This window comes from Calonectris borealis, chromosome 17 (genome assembly GCF_964195595.1).
Source record: "Calonectris borealis chromosome 17, bCalBor7.hap1.2, whole genome shotgun sequence".
NCBI lineage: Eukaryota > Metazoa > Chordata > Aves > Procellariiformes > Procellariidae > Calonectris > Calonectris borealis.
In genome coordinates this window covers 16,020,090-16,035,698 of record NC_134328.1, presented here as the reverse complement: position 1 = coordinate 16,035,698, position 15,609 = coordinate 16,020,090, and the positions used below count along the sequence as shown (strand labels likewise).

Sequence of the window (15,609 nt, the reverse complement as noted above, 5' to 3'; positions counted from 1 at the left end):
AATATAGCTGCAATTCCAGTGTCCCACGTATAGGACCCAGATCCCTTGTAAACTGCTCAAGCTGGGAGGATTTTCATGCTGATTAGCATTTGATTGGGAATCTGGAGGGATACCAGAGCAAACTTTGCAATTAGCGCTTCCCCTGAATAATGTAGGGGGAGGAGGAAATCTGGGCACTTTAAGCACTTTGCAATGGATGTTTATCCCCAAGCACTCACTAGGAAATCTCATACAACCCCCAAGCACGCTAAGAAGAACTCCCCGAGACCTGCGCTGCTGGCAGGCTGTGTCCCTTGAAAAAATGAGTTTGGTGGGCCGTTGTGTTCGTGGATACAATAACAGCCTTGGTCAGTGAGCAACCCTGCGTCTTCTCAGCCCATCGCGTGGTCTGACGGGGTGCTGGGTCTGGTTGTACGTGGAGCTGGGAAGCCACTGCCAGGCTTTTCTCGCAGTGCCATTAGGGAGCAGGAGAGCGTTCGTTAGTGGCTGGCTAAGGAACAGCCACCCTCCCTTTATTGTTCTTGGTTGGGTTTTTAAATAGAATTACATCCTCTGAAAAATATACCAGTGTTTGGCATTTTTTTAATACGGATTTTGTTATAATGACTATGCTGCAATGATCTTACATAATCAAGTACTCAATAAATGTGTGTTTACTAAGCTTTGGGTAATTCTGTGGCCCTTGCAGTGAATGTGTTTAGGCATTCTGTTCAATGCTCAGTGGAGTTTGTTATAAGAAGAGCAACAAAAACCTGAAAGTAAAAGCTTTATTGTACTGTGCCTATGGAGTTAAAGGCTTGCGATCGGCTGGCCGGCTGAAGCGCAGGCTCTTTAATTCTCTTCTGAAATGGTTGTGTTGGTATGATTTTACAATTACCGCAGTGTAAATGACACTTTCCTAGGTGGCTACTTGTGTGCTTTAATAAAGGAAAATAAACCCCCCTGTACTTTGAATGATGTGGAGTCTGAGACACTTAGCTGCGCGGATCAGGAGGTTGTTTCAACCCCAGCGCTGCCGGGATCTTTGCACGTGGGCTTATTTTTCCAGCCAAAGCCACTGCTGAGCACTTGCAGTAACACCGAAGCATCCGATCTCCTTTTACTGAGGTCAGTGGGAACTTTATGCAGGCAACTTTGTCTGCAGGCAACCTGGAAAGAGAAGATGTGAAAATGCTGGAAAATCGGCGGTTGGAGATGAGCGCGAGCTGCCTGTGCCCTGCAGCCTCCGCAGCTGCTCTGGGTCTCGCAACAGGCAGCTCTCCCGTGCGGGCAGGGCAGCGATGCCGGCTGCTAGAGGTGAAGTCTGATGTCGGACTAAAACGAGCTCTTCCCACTTACTCCCCACACACTTCCCAGGAGTTACGGGGTTAGGCATGATCATGGAGAACAATGAATTACAGAACTGCTCTGAAAATAAAGCCAAAGCCATGTTCTGTGGCCAGGAAAGATGGATTAGCCAGTGAGATGTGCAATAGGGAAGGTGCCTTCTCTCTGCACAGAGATCAATATTCCTACCCAGGCAGGTAAATATAAGGAGAGGGTTTTTTATTAGCAGTGGTGATTTGCTTCTTTTTCGAAAATAAAGAGAAAGAAAATTGGTGGGAAAAATTGGAATCTTTATTTCTTTTCTAGTTCAGTTAATTATAAGTACCCAGGGGTGAGTTCTATATAGCAAAACCATAAACCAAAGTGCTTTATTCAGTATTATGGGATTTATTAATGTACTAAGGCTTCTCCCTGCTGCTGCTGGCTGAGTCAACTGCTGGAAAGGCCGAGGAACGGATGAGCCGGGGGCCGAGCTCTCCCCCGGGGACCTCCTTGGCTCAGGGCACTGGCACATCTGGGCAAAGCTCTGGCTTTTGAAGGGTGCTTTGCTCTGCTGGTGCCGCATCTCCCTTCCTCTCCCCCAGCCCAGGCTGTTCAGCCAACAACTCTCCCCCAACACGAATCACAATTTCTGAAAGCAGAAATAAGGTGCAGAATTTGGGCCCTCAGTGAAGTTTGGATGGTTTTATGCCATGGGAAGAACTTACCCAGGGAGGTGCTGAGTTATCCTTTACCGAGCTACTGGTCAGACTGAGGTTAGTTGGTTTGGGTGAGTATTCAGGCGAAATCACCCTCCTCGTGCCCACTGCCCGTGGGAGCCACAAAGCCTTTCAATTCCTCTGTCCCCCACTGAGCCTGGCCCCAGTGCTGAACACAATTTTAGCAGGTGGAAGAAACCCTGACTGCAGAAGGACAAAAGCATTTGCCCCACGTGGTGCCCATTGCTCTGCGACTCGGGACTAGCCCTGATGAAGACACTGTCTGATGCTGAGCACTTGCCATGTCTATTATTCCAAGGTGGTTTTGTGAGGAGCTAGACTGTAAATATGTCTTTTTTTTTTCCTTTTCTTTTTTTTTTTTTCCCCCCAGAGGAAGATTTACTCCTTAAAGAGCTGTAACTGGGCTCTGATCTCTCCCTGGATACTTTGGAATATCATTGCTGGGTAGGACAATGTGTGCCTGGAGAGGGATGCCTCTCACCCTGCAATGTTTTATAAGGAAAGTGGGTGCTCTCCATAGTTACAGCCTCTTTGTTCAAATGAAAAGCATCTCCAGAAGCAGCTGGTGCTGGTGCAGCCTTTGCTACCTGCTGAGAAGAGGCACTCTCAGACCTGCAGCAAAGCGGGCTCTGCCAGAAAAACTCCAGTTTGCTCTCCCACTCATTTCCCTGTGCTTTCCTTCAGCTATTTTTGTGGATATTTATGCATAAACAAATTTCTCCTTCCTTCAACAAGGAGAACCTCCTTCAGACAGATCCTGAGCTGGAGCCCTGATTGTGCATTCATGGCTTCACGCCGTGTTTCCATGTGAATCTCTGTGGCGGCAGAGCTTCATCGCTGTAACTTTGCAGAATCATCTGGTAATTCACATCCCTGATCTTCACCTCGCAAGCTCTGCCCAGGGCTGTCTGAAGGACCAGTTCTTACTCCCCGGCCTTCTCCTGTGTTGAGGAGAACCACGCAGCTGAGATGGGGGGGATGGAGAGTTGCGGGAGGGAAAAGGGTTTCAGCTTCGTGGTGAAAAAGGCTTGTGAGGTGGTGAGGCTGGAAGAAAGGAGAGAAAATGGAAGGTGGACCTGAGTCTTCAGCATCAGCCCGGAACCCAAGAGTCGTGGTGCTGCATGAGGAACAGAGATGGACTATAAGAAAGTAGAGCATATGCTGTGTGATGCCAATGCGTGTTTGTCATAGGGTTTTTTTGGGGATGGGGATGTGATGTGACAGGATCTGTAGCCCTTCCTTGCCATGACTGAGCTGATGCACGTCTAATTTGAGTGGCCTACAGTGGCCTACGGGGGCATGCACCGCCCTCTTGCCCATTTAGATTGGGGTTACATGCCACCTTTGCTCAAAACACATGATAACAGATGTGTTAAGGCCATAACTCATTTTGAAAGAGGGAATTTTAGGATTTTTTCAAGCAAAGGGACTGCTATTGGGGTGGCTGCACTTTAGGGCAAAGAGCCCCACTGCTCACGAACTCCCTTTGTTCCTTTTTCCAGTACCCTGAAGCCTGGATAAATTGCATGACAGAATGAAATAATCAATCAATAGAGCAACATGGTTATGTATCTTGGCAACGATGATGCTAATCAACCATGTAAACCGACTTTGCTCTCTCTCTCTCCCTTAATGCAGTGAAATCCCAGCTGTCTGCAGTAACGGAGTGATGCTGGCTCTCTGCAGTGCTGGGGGACACAGACAGCCCTTTCCCCCACCTGCTGCCCCTCCTACTACACACAAGGTTTCTGCTTCAGCAACCCAAAAACTCGCTAAACGCTCCCTGGGGTAGAAAGTGCACAATAATATCCAACACCAGCTGGCATCACCTTCACCCCAATTGGAGAACATCTCTCATGTTCAGATTCTTGGGAATTTGGTCCTTCCATGGTTAAGCTGCTGGAAGGGCCTCCGGGAGCAAACCCCATCGCTCTGCCCTGGCATGTGGCATCACTTGGGATCTTCCTGAGTAATGAGCAGGTTGGATCATTTGTGGGTCCGTATAGTGTGGCGTTATCCATGTCCTTGCTTCTTGCTCCTGCTTTGCTCTCAAATCCTTGTGCCTTTTGCAGTATACAGGTGCTGGGTGGGAAATCCTACTGCAGAGCCCACGCAGGCAGCTATCACTGGGAGGTCTCGTAACCTATGCAATCAGCCCATTCTTGCAGCAAAAGGTATTTTTCCTCCTGTATATGTTATTGCTGCAAGGGGATGTAGCTCCTGTGCGGATGGAGTGGTCAGGGAGAGCATCCGCCGCTTCCCTCCCCTCCAGGCCGGCAGCCAGGCAGGATGGGCTGGAGCCAAGAGCCGAGCAGCACCAGCCCTGCCAAATAGCAGATTTTCAGCATAGTGAAGCGAAGGATGAATCTGCAAGAAACCAAGCAGGAAACTTGATTTTTTCCAAGGAAACCACTGACAGAATTAACGTCTTCCCACAGTCGGGTTTTTGGTTGCATCAGATCACCTTTCTCCTGGCCATAGAGAGGAGGCCAGACAAAGTTTGAACTGGCTCTGTCCATTCTGTAACCATGATTCCTCCGTGTGTTTTCAGCCTGCCGTGTACAGTGAGTGCTCCGACAAGCTTGTGCCATGCTGATTCATTCAGTGACGGGGAATAAAAACACAAGCTAAGTAGTCAATAGGAAATCAAGATTAATGGCATTTTGGCTTGATTTCCTCTGTGTGAAACGAATCCCGTGTTGTGATTTGGCTATTTAATGTTTGTTCAACGTTAGGCATTAATAGCAACTTCTCCGTGTGCACAGGTCATTTGTTCACATATTTTGGACTTTCCCTCATCGCAGCCTTGCACTGCTCTTGCTTTGCTTAACCACAAAGAAAATTCCTGGAGATAATCACTTGCCTCCAGGGATTAAGCATAAAAGAGCAGAAAATGAGCCCAACCTCTGGTGCTGGTGTTTATCCTTGCTCCCTGCATTCCTGCGGCAGCTCCGAGGCGGGTGTGGAAAGCCCACCAGGGCTGCTCTCCCCACAGTTTGCTTTGGCATCTGCACTGGGGTTTAGTTTGAATGTGCTCGGCTGGAAAACTGCCTCTTGTCTTTTGATGAGTGTGTGTTAGCGATGCCACGGAGCCCTTCTGCCTTGGGGCTGCCCGGCTCTGACCTGTCCCGTCCAGAGTGAAACGGTGGCGATCAGCCTCATCTCCCCGGCTTATGATCAGCTTGGAAGGAAGAAGCTGGGCTGAGAGCAGCCCGTGGCACAGAGGAGCCCGCTGTCTCCATCGGATGGCTAAGAGAAATGTAATTACACCCGTAGTGTTTCCATTAATACCAAGCAGCAGCAGGCTGAGTCTCTGGGGAGGTTTTTCATTGCCTTGAAATCTGACTTTATTAATTACCAGCCTCTGATCTCATTTGAGGGTTAAGTTTATGAAACGGAATCCTTATTTCTCTGCTTGCTTTATTCAGCTGCTTTGTTGAGTTTTGTGCAGTGGATGGTTGGACCTTAGAAACTCCTAAAATGTCTTGTTCTTCGGGCAGGAGCTGTGCACGGGAAGCGGCGGAGCAAGCAGAGGTGATGGAGACGTACAGAAGTCCTGGTGAAAGACAGAGAAAGAGGTTACTTCTCAGGAAAACAGAAAATGGGGATGATTGCCTGCTGTCAAAGGTCTTACTCCCAAAATATAGCTTATTTTGCCCTCTCTGGGAATTCCCCCTTCCCACGTGGGATGCTGGTGGCAGCACCCAGAGCCCCCCCCTGCCCAGCGAGGGGACGCTGTGGTGGGGTGCTTTAGCAGAGCCACCACCAGCCTTTGGTGCGGCCCGGGCTGCTCACCTCCTCCCGGGAAAAGCTTTCCAGCCTCCCTCTGTTTATCCAGTGAGCACTGGACTTGGCTGTAAGCACTTAGGGGAGTGCCTGTTTTTTTTATCTAGACATCAAATATGATTTTTTTTAAAAGGGAAAATAGCCACTAAACAGCCCTTGAAGCTTCGGGCTAGTGTCTAATTCCACTCAAACAGCTTTGTTAGATAATTGTAATACTTTTCTGAGAGAAAATAGAGCAATTGAGGCTTGTAATTAAAAGCTATTCAAACAGCTTTGATCTTTCCCTCTGCATCTTCACTTACAAAAAACAAATGCCAACGAGAAACTCTTGGCAATATTTACTGTCACTGTTCTTGGCGTTTGCCTTTAAATTAACTCCTCTTCCTCCCTTCCAGCAAAAGGGAGGTGGGGGAGGAGAAATGTGGCAATGTGGCATGTGGCTTTTCAAGAGGGGTTTCTTTGGAAAGCTTATTGTTTTTGGAGGGTACCGGGTGTCCTGTCACTCCATGATGACAGCAAGTGGGGAGCTCCTCTGGAGGTCTCAGAGCTGTCCTGGATCAAGGGTTTATCAGCCCAAAACCAGCTCCGGGCACAGCCTCGGCTGCAGTGGTGGTGAATATGGGGTAAGACCCAACACGGTCTGCCCCAGGCACGGGACAGGGACCTGCCAGCACGGGGTCCCCATGGCCCACAGAGGGTCCTCAGATGACCTCCTGACTCACTGTGAAAGGGACCCCTGCCTGGGGAGCCCCCTTCTCTTCAGCAGCACGTGGGAATGTCAAACCTTGAGGTGCCAAGACCCTCTGAAGGCACCAAACCGGGCTTGTTTCTCCCCGAACTAGCAGTAAAGCCGGAGGGTCACCGTTTCCTTGGGTTTGCAGTGGGACCGTCAGTGGCACGTTAGCACATGACACCCAGGGGCTCCCAGCGTCCCTTAGGTGACAAGGCGAGCGCTACGGATAAGGCAGGCTGTACAGAAAAGGGACAAATTCCCTCCCTTGGATTGCTTTTAACAGTATCCTCTAGAGATGCTTCTCCTTCATATCTTCTATATTCCAAGTTTTTGCATTTTTAATCTCTCTTTTTTTTTTCCCATTTGAAGATGCTTCTGAGAGCCGGGCCTTCATCCCTCTGTGGGGTATTATTTCTTTTCTCACCCGAAATCGTGACCAGCAGTAGGAGACAGTGCGAGACTGCGCAAGTACCAGGGGATTACGGCTTCGCGGGGGAACAAGCTGCAGCACAGCTCGGATGAGGACAATTGATTGGAACAGCCATCATTACTTGCTGCAGCATGAAGACTTAAAAAGCAATAGTAATTTCCGATCCCCGCCTCTTATCTCAGATGCCTGTGTTTAAAGCCTGCAATGGGAATATGAGCCCTGTAGGAGCCCTAATTCCTGTTTCTGGGGTGGAAAACTGCTTCTTCTCCCTCTCCCAGGGATGATGAAGCAGAGTCCTCCAGGGCTGTCTGTCCTCGTGGGTGCAGCCGGAGCAGGGAAGGCGATGTCCTTCCCGGAGAGGAGGCAGGTAGGAGCCTGCTGCCTTCCTCCGAGCTGCTGCAGCGGGCAGGAGCAAGCGGAAAGCCTTCAGCTCCTGCTGTAACCAGGGAGCTGCCAGGTTACCTGGCACCTTTGCACTCATTAGGACATACCAGACTGTCCCGGAAAGAAATTTCCCCGGCTTCGGGGCTGAGCTGGCTTCCCCACTCGATGCACGGCTGGCTGGGAAGGGGGTTAGGACGGGCGGGAGCCGTGCGGGTCACTGATTCAGCCTCCTGCGACCCTGCCCTGGAAGGGATGCTTGGTTTAGAAGGGGATTTATTTGGTGAATTGGTAAGGGGATTTATTTCCCCACTTCCAGCCTTCAATTTCTGGCTAATGTGGGCTGGTGTGATCCGCAGCAAGCCAGCCAAAGCAGCCTGATGAAATTCAAACGAATGAGCAGGTTTTCCCTGGGGTGAACTTGTGCGACGAGTGGGCAAGTGTCTCCTCGAAGGTGATTTCTGCTCTCCCAGAAACAGCCGTAGCAGCCTGGCCTCGGGTGCCGTGCTCAGAGGGTCTGCCCGGGCATGGACAGCCCAAGTTTGCAGCCTTCCCCACGGGTACCAGCCTGCGTGTGAGGCTGAGCAGCGCTGCGGGAGATGCAGCGATGCGGAGCTGAAAGCAGAGAGTGCCGCTTAGTGCCGCCGGGCTGAAACACAGAGCCCCGCCGGACGCTCTGCCGGCCGGCACACCGGCCAGCTCGGTGCACCGATGGGAGCCCCCTAAGCACGGGAGGAGACCTTGGCCAGAGCAAGCCCCTTCTCCCCTTGCAGCCCCTGAGAGCAAAGAGGAGCCGACACTCCCGTCTTCAGCATTTTATGTAGAGAAAAGCACAGAGGCAGGCAGGATGCTGTCGTAAGGGGAGATGCTGAGAGATGGGGCTGCTCGTCCTCGGGGAGAGGGGGCTCGGGGGGATCTGAGCAATGTCTGTAAATGCCTGATGGAGGGGTAGAAAAGAGGGAGCCAGTATCTTCTCAGGGATGTCCAGTGGCAGGACAGGAGGCACAAACTGAAATATGGAAAATTCCATTTAAACATAGGAAAAAACTTTTACTGTGAGAGTGGTGAAGTACTGGAACAGGTTGCCCAAAGATGTTTTGGTGTCTCCATCCTTGGAGACATTCAAACCCAAGTGGGCATGGTCCTGGGCAACCTGCTGTGGGTGACCCTGCTTGAGCAGGGGGGTTGGACTGGGCGATCTCCAGAGGTGCCTCCGACCTCAGCCACTCTGCGATCCTGTGACAATCATGACTTTTGATACAAAGGGGGGAAAAGCTCCAGCAATGACACTATCAATCAGGTCTGAAAGTGGGTGACGTACACTTGAAAGGTCCTTTCCACCTAATGAGATATATTAGGGTTTTCCACCTGATGAAATATATTGCCTTTCCTACAGCTCGAATGCCAATGAACAGTGGCGTTGCAGCTAACTGGACAATTTGTGTGTGAGGTGGCATCTTTTGAGTCAGTTTTCTGCACTCAGAGAGGTTTTTCCACCTGGGGAGCCCATTGCCAGCAGGTGGCAACCGTGCTAAAGCAGTGGGTGCCCATGATGCCTGCCTGCGCAGGCTGGCTCTGCTCCCTGGCCTTGCCTGGGCTGCTCCAAGGGGTCATGCAACACCTCTGCACTCCCTCATCTGCTGATGGCACCTGCCTCCTTCCCCAGAAGGTCGGTCAGGACCACAGCACCCAGCTGTCCTTCCAGAATCAGCCGCCCATATGGTCCCCAGTCCTCCATCTGCCAGGTCTTCCCCTTCTCCACATTCTTCGAGTGATTTGATACCTCTTGAGAGCCATCAGCACCTTCTAAGTGGAGCTGATCTCTTCTCCAGGTGCCTCCCTGTACCTCCTCTTGTGACTTGCTCAGTGATCATCCCACACACCTGCACGTGCCAACGCACGCGCACAGGACTGGGTTTTGAAAAATCCTTGTGTTTGCTGACAGCTGCAAGGTGCAGCTAATGCAAAATAGAGATGAGCCATGAAACTTGGCTCTGGGAACCTTGTGGGCACCAAGTCTGGGGGGTTTAAGATTGTGGGATTAAGCACCCACCGCTGTGAACTCTTCCTCCCCTGAGACAGGGGATTCAGCTCTTGGTCTTTACAGCAAGCTAATGTTACCATTGGTATAATAAAAAAGTTCCTAGAGAAACTTCCCCTGGAAGAATGTGTTCTCCTTCACTGTTCTTCCAAATTTAACACCTTTAATACGGAGAAGGCAACACAAATTTGTATCCACAAATCTCTTTCAGTTTTCTAAAAGGGAAAAATGAAATTGCCATCGTGATGTATTGAAGGTTGTTAGTTTTGGTGTCAGAGCCCTGAGAGCACTGACAGGACTGAATTGTCCTGAGTGGCCTCACCTGGGGCCTCCACCCACACCCTCGCCCACTGCTGCAGGAGCCCATTTAAGCTGAGCCCTAAGCCACTCTCCTTGCTTTTTGGAGGGATACCTGCTTCCAGTCCTGCCTCCTGGATGGACCTTGGACTTGTATTGAGCCTTGACTCCAGCCCCGTTTTCTGGATAGACCTTGGATGGCTGCTGTTAGTAGCTTGTCTCCTGGGCTCTGGTATGTGCTGGGCTCTAGTCTGTCTCTAGCCCCCTTTCCTTTTGTTTTACCTGTTCTGTACTTTCCTGGTGGAGCTTGGAGAGGTAAGAGCCCAGCTTGGTGCTTGTGGATCCGGGGAAAGCTGGAGAGGAAAATATTAACTGAGACAGCCTCCCTTAAACCAGGAATATATATATATATACCCTGCAGGGATTAAAGGGTGTGAGAATAAGCTTTTTGCAGATCTCCTACTTACCACAGCCCTACAAGACAGCTTACCGCTGTATCCAGCTGCGCATCACCCTCTAGGAGAAGGCTGGGAGCAGGTTGCTTTTTGCAGAGGTGCTGAGGGGAGGTAATCTCTGACGTTGCTTTGGCAAAAAAAGTCCACTCATGTTTTACGAGGTGCTTTGGTGGCTAATACAGAGCCAAAGTAAGGGAGCTGTGGCACGTGCATGATCCTGGCTGTGGCAGATCACTAGTAAGGACTGAATGTGGCGAGGAGCCCTGCTCACCTCCACAAGTGGATGGTGGGGGTGAGACTTCTCCATGACTGCGAAAGCTGGAAGATGTGGTGTGCTCGTCCCACTGTCTATCAGTGAGGGAGGGGTTCCCTGGCTGGGAGCGGGAGGATGGGGGTTCAACGTGGTTGTGGTAGTTCTTGAAGCTTTCAGTACTGCATTCCTGATTTCCAGACTCTCCCTCTCGGGGTTGAAGTACTTTGCTTTACTGTTTACCTGTTAAAGAAGGAATTTTATCTGCAGTGCTTGTTAGGGTTTTTCTTGTGGCTTACAAAACACCTTAATTTTGTTATAAATCTACAATATTTTATTTTTCAGTAGGTAAAATGCAATATATGTAGTAAAGACATGGGACAAGTAGCATAAGTTTTCTCTGGTGAAAGAAGGACCAGTCTCTTTTTTTCCCCATGAGGTTTATTTCATTAATTGCTCTTAAATAAATATGTATTTGACACTTAACAGGAACAATAAGTTAAAAATAATTTTTAACATAAATTCCCACAGTTGCCATAGTATTTGTATGGTGTGTTGTTTAACACTATTTTTGAGACCCAAATCTTGCTTTTGGTTTAAATTTAACTTGTGTTAACAGCTCAGGAAAGAGGGAATTTGGGGTGGAAAATAGACATCCCTCAAAATCAAAACCAAAGCCATAACACACACATGCACATACATGGACGTGAAAATGGTTAGTTTTCTCTTCTGAATACTCAGCTTGCATCCTCTGTCCGTTTTACTGACATGTCACTGACCGTGCTTGTTAGCTCTGCTCCATGAAACTGTCCTCCGAATAACATAGCTGTTAAGAACTGAGCATTACGTGAAGCTGGAAGCTGGGCTCCAGCTTGTCTGTGCTGTACAGCAGATGGCAATAAAGGACCACTATACACCTCTGAAAAAGAAGTTTTCTGCCCTTAATGCTTTAGGGTGTGTGATTAAAACCAAGCATATAGAAATGCAACTTTGAGAAATTGGGAGGTGCAGAGAGGGGAAAATGCAAGACTCACAAGTAAGCAGGACAAACCATGTGAATGATAATGACAACCAGACACATGTTACATGTAAATGAAAGAAAACATTCGTTAGCCACTGCTTCAGTCTGCAAAGGTGCCCCTGCAAAGCCATGGGAGGGAAGGGATCTGTGAGCCTCAACCCAGTGTTCAAGAAGTTCTGCATTCCAGCATCTTCCGGAAACTCTTCTGAAAGCTGTCATCCAGGAAAGCATACAGGAAAGGATTTAAGCATGAATTGGCATAGCTCAGGCTGGTGATGAAATAGGATATACCGATGACCATGGAGGTCTGGGGCAAGTCAGTGGTCAAAGCCACAATGGTGGCCAAGTGGAAGGGGGTCCAACAGAAGAGACACACAGCTAGGACTATGAAGACCATAACAGTGACTTTCTTCTTGGCTTTGTCCAAGGCTTTAGCATTGGAGTTCAAGTGCATGTTCCTTAGCTTGTAGAGCATCATGGTGTAGAGGATGCAGATGGTGGATACTGGAATGGCAAAGCCAAGAATGAGGGTATAGATCCTGCTGGCTTTGAACCAAAACCTTTCAGGCTTGGGGAAATTGAGACCACAACTCTTGATCTCCAGGTCATCTACGTAGACATTGGCAAAGATGATGAACGGGAGAACTATGATGGTGACTAGGATCCAGATGCACAAACTGACAATCCTGGCTGCTCGGTACGTACGATGTGGCATCCTCTTGGACCTGACTGTAGCCAGTACTACCAGATACCTGTCTATGCTCATCACTGTTAGGAAATAAATGCTGGAGAAGATATTGTAGTGGTCTATGGACAAGATAACCTTGCAGAGGACTTCTCCAAAGGGCCAGTAGTGGAGGAGGTGTTCAGCAATATTAATGGGCAAGACAAGTGTGAACAAGTCATCGGCTATAGCAAGGTTCAGGATGAACATGTTTGTCACGGTCTTCATCTTGGGGGCCTTGAGGATCACATAGATGACAGCAGTGTTGCCTGTGAGGCCAACAGCACAGATCACAGAGTAAATCACAGGGAGGACAATGTAGAAATCAGCTGCCTGCTCTTGGAAGGTTAAGTTGAACCTCATACTATTGTCCAGGTAGCAGCTGTTGCCTGCATTGCTGCAGGTGCTGTTCAGATCATCCCAACGTGAGCTGTTTCCCATGCCTGCTGGTCACAGACTGCCCTCAGATGTCATTGAAAGCCTTGCTAGCCCAGGAGGGAAAGCCTTTTTTCTGTTTGAGAAGCAGCTGCTATCTCATTTAGAAGTGGGTTATTTCCAAAGAGTGGGTTGTGAGGCAGCATGGACCATCTAACTTACCTCTCCTGTCCCCCACCATTGGGGAAGTTAGATTTTGAAGTGATCAGGGGGAAGAAAAAAAAAGATTGAAAGACACGTAAGGCTCCATGAACAAAACAAACAAAAGAATTATAACTCCCTATGTAAGTCAAGAAACTCTTCTCTCTGGGAGCATCCCGGTGAGCTGCGGCTTTTCTCTGCTGGGGAAGTCTGGTTCAGCTCTCTGCAGCCAGAGACCTTCTCGGGGCTGGCAGGAACAGGGAGGGCAGAGAGGACGCTTTGTGCCTGGTTGGCTATTCACAGCCCTCGGAGGACTTGGGGGATGGCTGCTGTTTCACTTGCACAGCGCTTGCTTTTCCATGCCGGAACAGAAGCCTTGCAGTGTTTAATTAATGCCTTTCTTTGTGTCGGAGTTCAGACTCTTTTCATTGACTGAGATTTCACAAACAATGAAGAAGTTTCTGGCTGCTCCCCACTCCCAGGGTTCCCTAGCAAAAGAAGGAGGGGGGGGAAAATAGAGTTCTAGTATTTGCAAAACTGAGGGTTAAAGGGGCTTAACCCACAATTAAAGTAACTCTTTAACCAAGGGTATGTTATGATCTTAGTCAATACAAAGACCATCCCCATTGCTGTGGCAGCACACAAAACTTGGCACAGATGGACAGACAGACCTGTAAATCTCAAAAGTTCAGGATTATTCAGGGAAGGGGGGAGAGAAGTGCCCTGAAAGCAAATCCACTTTACAGTCAAAGCAAGAATTACCCCAACTGTTTACATCTCTAGTAATTGCCACATCCATTGCTATCGCCTGACCCATACTTCAAGAATTCCTCTGCAGGGAAGCGAACAAGCAACCGACCCCCCATAAAGATCAAAGATTTGGCAACGGGTCCCCAGGCTCTGCAGGGAGAAGTGCCTCACTTCACCTGCGTTTTGTTGTCACACAGCAATAAAGTGAGCAGGAAAGGCGGCATCGGGAATCGAGGGTTGAAGTGCCCCTTACCTGGTGCGCGGCTCCGGCTGCCTCCTCCGGCACCTGCTGCTCGGCACTGTTGAGCCTCTTCTCTCCTCCGAGTTGGAGGAGGGTCTCTGGGATGCTGACGTTACCCAGCTTTGCAATCATATCAACATGGTGGCTCTGTGTGTGCATTGCATCTCTGAGCAATTAGCACTTGTTCACAACAGGGAAGGGGGGGGAAAAAAAGTTTTCTCTCTGCAGGGCTATTTAAATAGTAAATAAGGTAGGTGCTGGTGAGCAGGTGATGCTCCAGGGCTCCTCTCTTCAGGAATGAGGGAGATGTTGAGGGGGGCAGGCAGCATCCAGGGCTGGCAAGCTGTGGCTGGCTGAATGAGGGATGTGTGAAACAGTGGGAAGGGGGGGGTTAAACTGCTTCGATAGGGAACACTGGCTGGTTTTAACAAAGGGAGATGCACAAATGTGTGTGGGGGAGGGAGTGGGAGGAGGGTACACAATATTACAGTGCTCAAAATGAACAAATAAACAGATGTACCTTGCCAGATCTGTGCTGGTTTCAGCTGCTCCGGGGGAGCTCAGCTGGTTTTCCCCAGCTGGGTCTCTGGTCCAGCTCTGGAAATGCAGCCAAACCCTTCAGATGTGCATCACAAGATGCAAGAGTCCTGTGAAGCTTGGCAGAAATGCACCCCAGGTTATATAGCAAAACCAACAACAATGTAAGATCACTTTACCTTCATGTCCCTCTAAAAAGAGGAAAAAGGAAATCAAGGGTCTTTTGATTCTCCTTTGGTCTTTTAAATGTAGCCCCCAGCTGCAGGTTGCCTGACCTTTGTTTCAATACCAGGCGAGAGAAAATGCAGGCATCCATTAGGGCTCTGCCCGGCAGTGAGTGGTGTCATTTAACCAGTGGGTCAGCTGGTTTAAATGAGCCCTGTAGCTAAGAGCTGCGTTTGACTTTGCTCCTCTTCTGGGGGTGTTTACCCTTTTCTGGCAAGATTACTGTGCACCGGTAACTGGGTGGGAACAAAACACTTCGTTGCGCTCGGGGAGGTAAGTCCTTGAGGCCATGGGTATAACTGACTTTTCAGCAGATGGTAATTTTTTTATGCTCAGTGTACAACTCTTACAGATATTTTCTGTGTCTCAGCCAGAATCTGACCAGCCATTAGGCCTAAGCAAAATTAAACAGAAATTAAAGATTGCCCAAGAAGATCCATAGGAATGATATGGATGATATTTCTTCAGATGGAAGACCCCCAGAGCCCTCCTCTTGCCTCTTTTGGGAAAGCTGGCACAGTTGGTAAGCAGTTGTAAGGGAAAGCGCGGTTTGGTAGGTCTGCAGGGCGAAGGCAGTTTTCCAGGAATTGCTGTTCTCTTTGTCAAAGAGAAGAAAATACTGGAAGATAGAGAATTTCAGGAGAATGCAATGTTAAATTTGCTGATCGGAAACTATCCCCAGGGCAAAAGGATGTAAAAGGATTTTGCAATGAAAATGCTTCTGCTGTGGCTTTCTGTTTTTCAGCACAAGGGACATCTCTCAGGTCTCTGGGAGAACTTAAAAGCTGGGCTTTCACTCCCCAAACTATATCTTGGAATTGGCTGTTGTGCTGCCTCGGCCAGGGGCTGTGTGCCCAGGTGCTGTGTGTTTTGGGACCTACTCCTAAGGGGATGGGGTTTGGGGGCTGCAGGGGTGGCTGTGCTCCTGCGGATCATGCGTGGGCTGTGCCCTCTACCGGGGCCGCATCCCTCCCCAGCTGCCTTCTCATTATCCATAGCGAGCACGGTCTCCTGCGTGCCTTGGTTAGGATGTGTTTGATTAAAACAACATTGTCAGAGATGAGATGGAGACTAAGAATTTAATCTCGTCGTCTGGTGTGAGTAGAGGGGCTTTTGT

At 49.3% G+C, this 15,609-nt stretch overlaps 1 protein-coding gene across 1 annotated transcript; it reads right to left on the bottom strand.

Annotated features, from left to right (window-relative positions):
• Nucleotides 1-10,848: 10,848 nt before the first annotated feature.
• NPBWR2 (neuropeptides B and W receptor 2) lies at nt 10,849-13,808 on the bottom strand. The gene is made up of 2 exons (XM_075166104.1): nt 13,743-13,808; nt 10,849-13,227 (listed from the first exon to the last, which is right to left on the bottom strand). Exon 2 carries the CDS (start codon nt 12,602-12,604, stop codon nt 11,606-11,608), a length of 999 nt encoding a protein of 332 aa, XP_075022205.1. The 5' UTR covers nt 12,605-13,227; nt 13,743-13,808; the 3' UTR covers nt 10,849-11,605.
• Between the last annotated feature and the right edge of the window lie 1,801 nt (nt 13,809-15,609).

Coding starts and splice junctions, on each gene's coding strand:
- NPBWR2 (XM_075166104.1), bottom strand. CDS start 12,604: ATGGGAAACAGCTCACGTTGGGATGATCTGAACAGCACCTGCAGCAAT.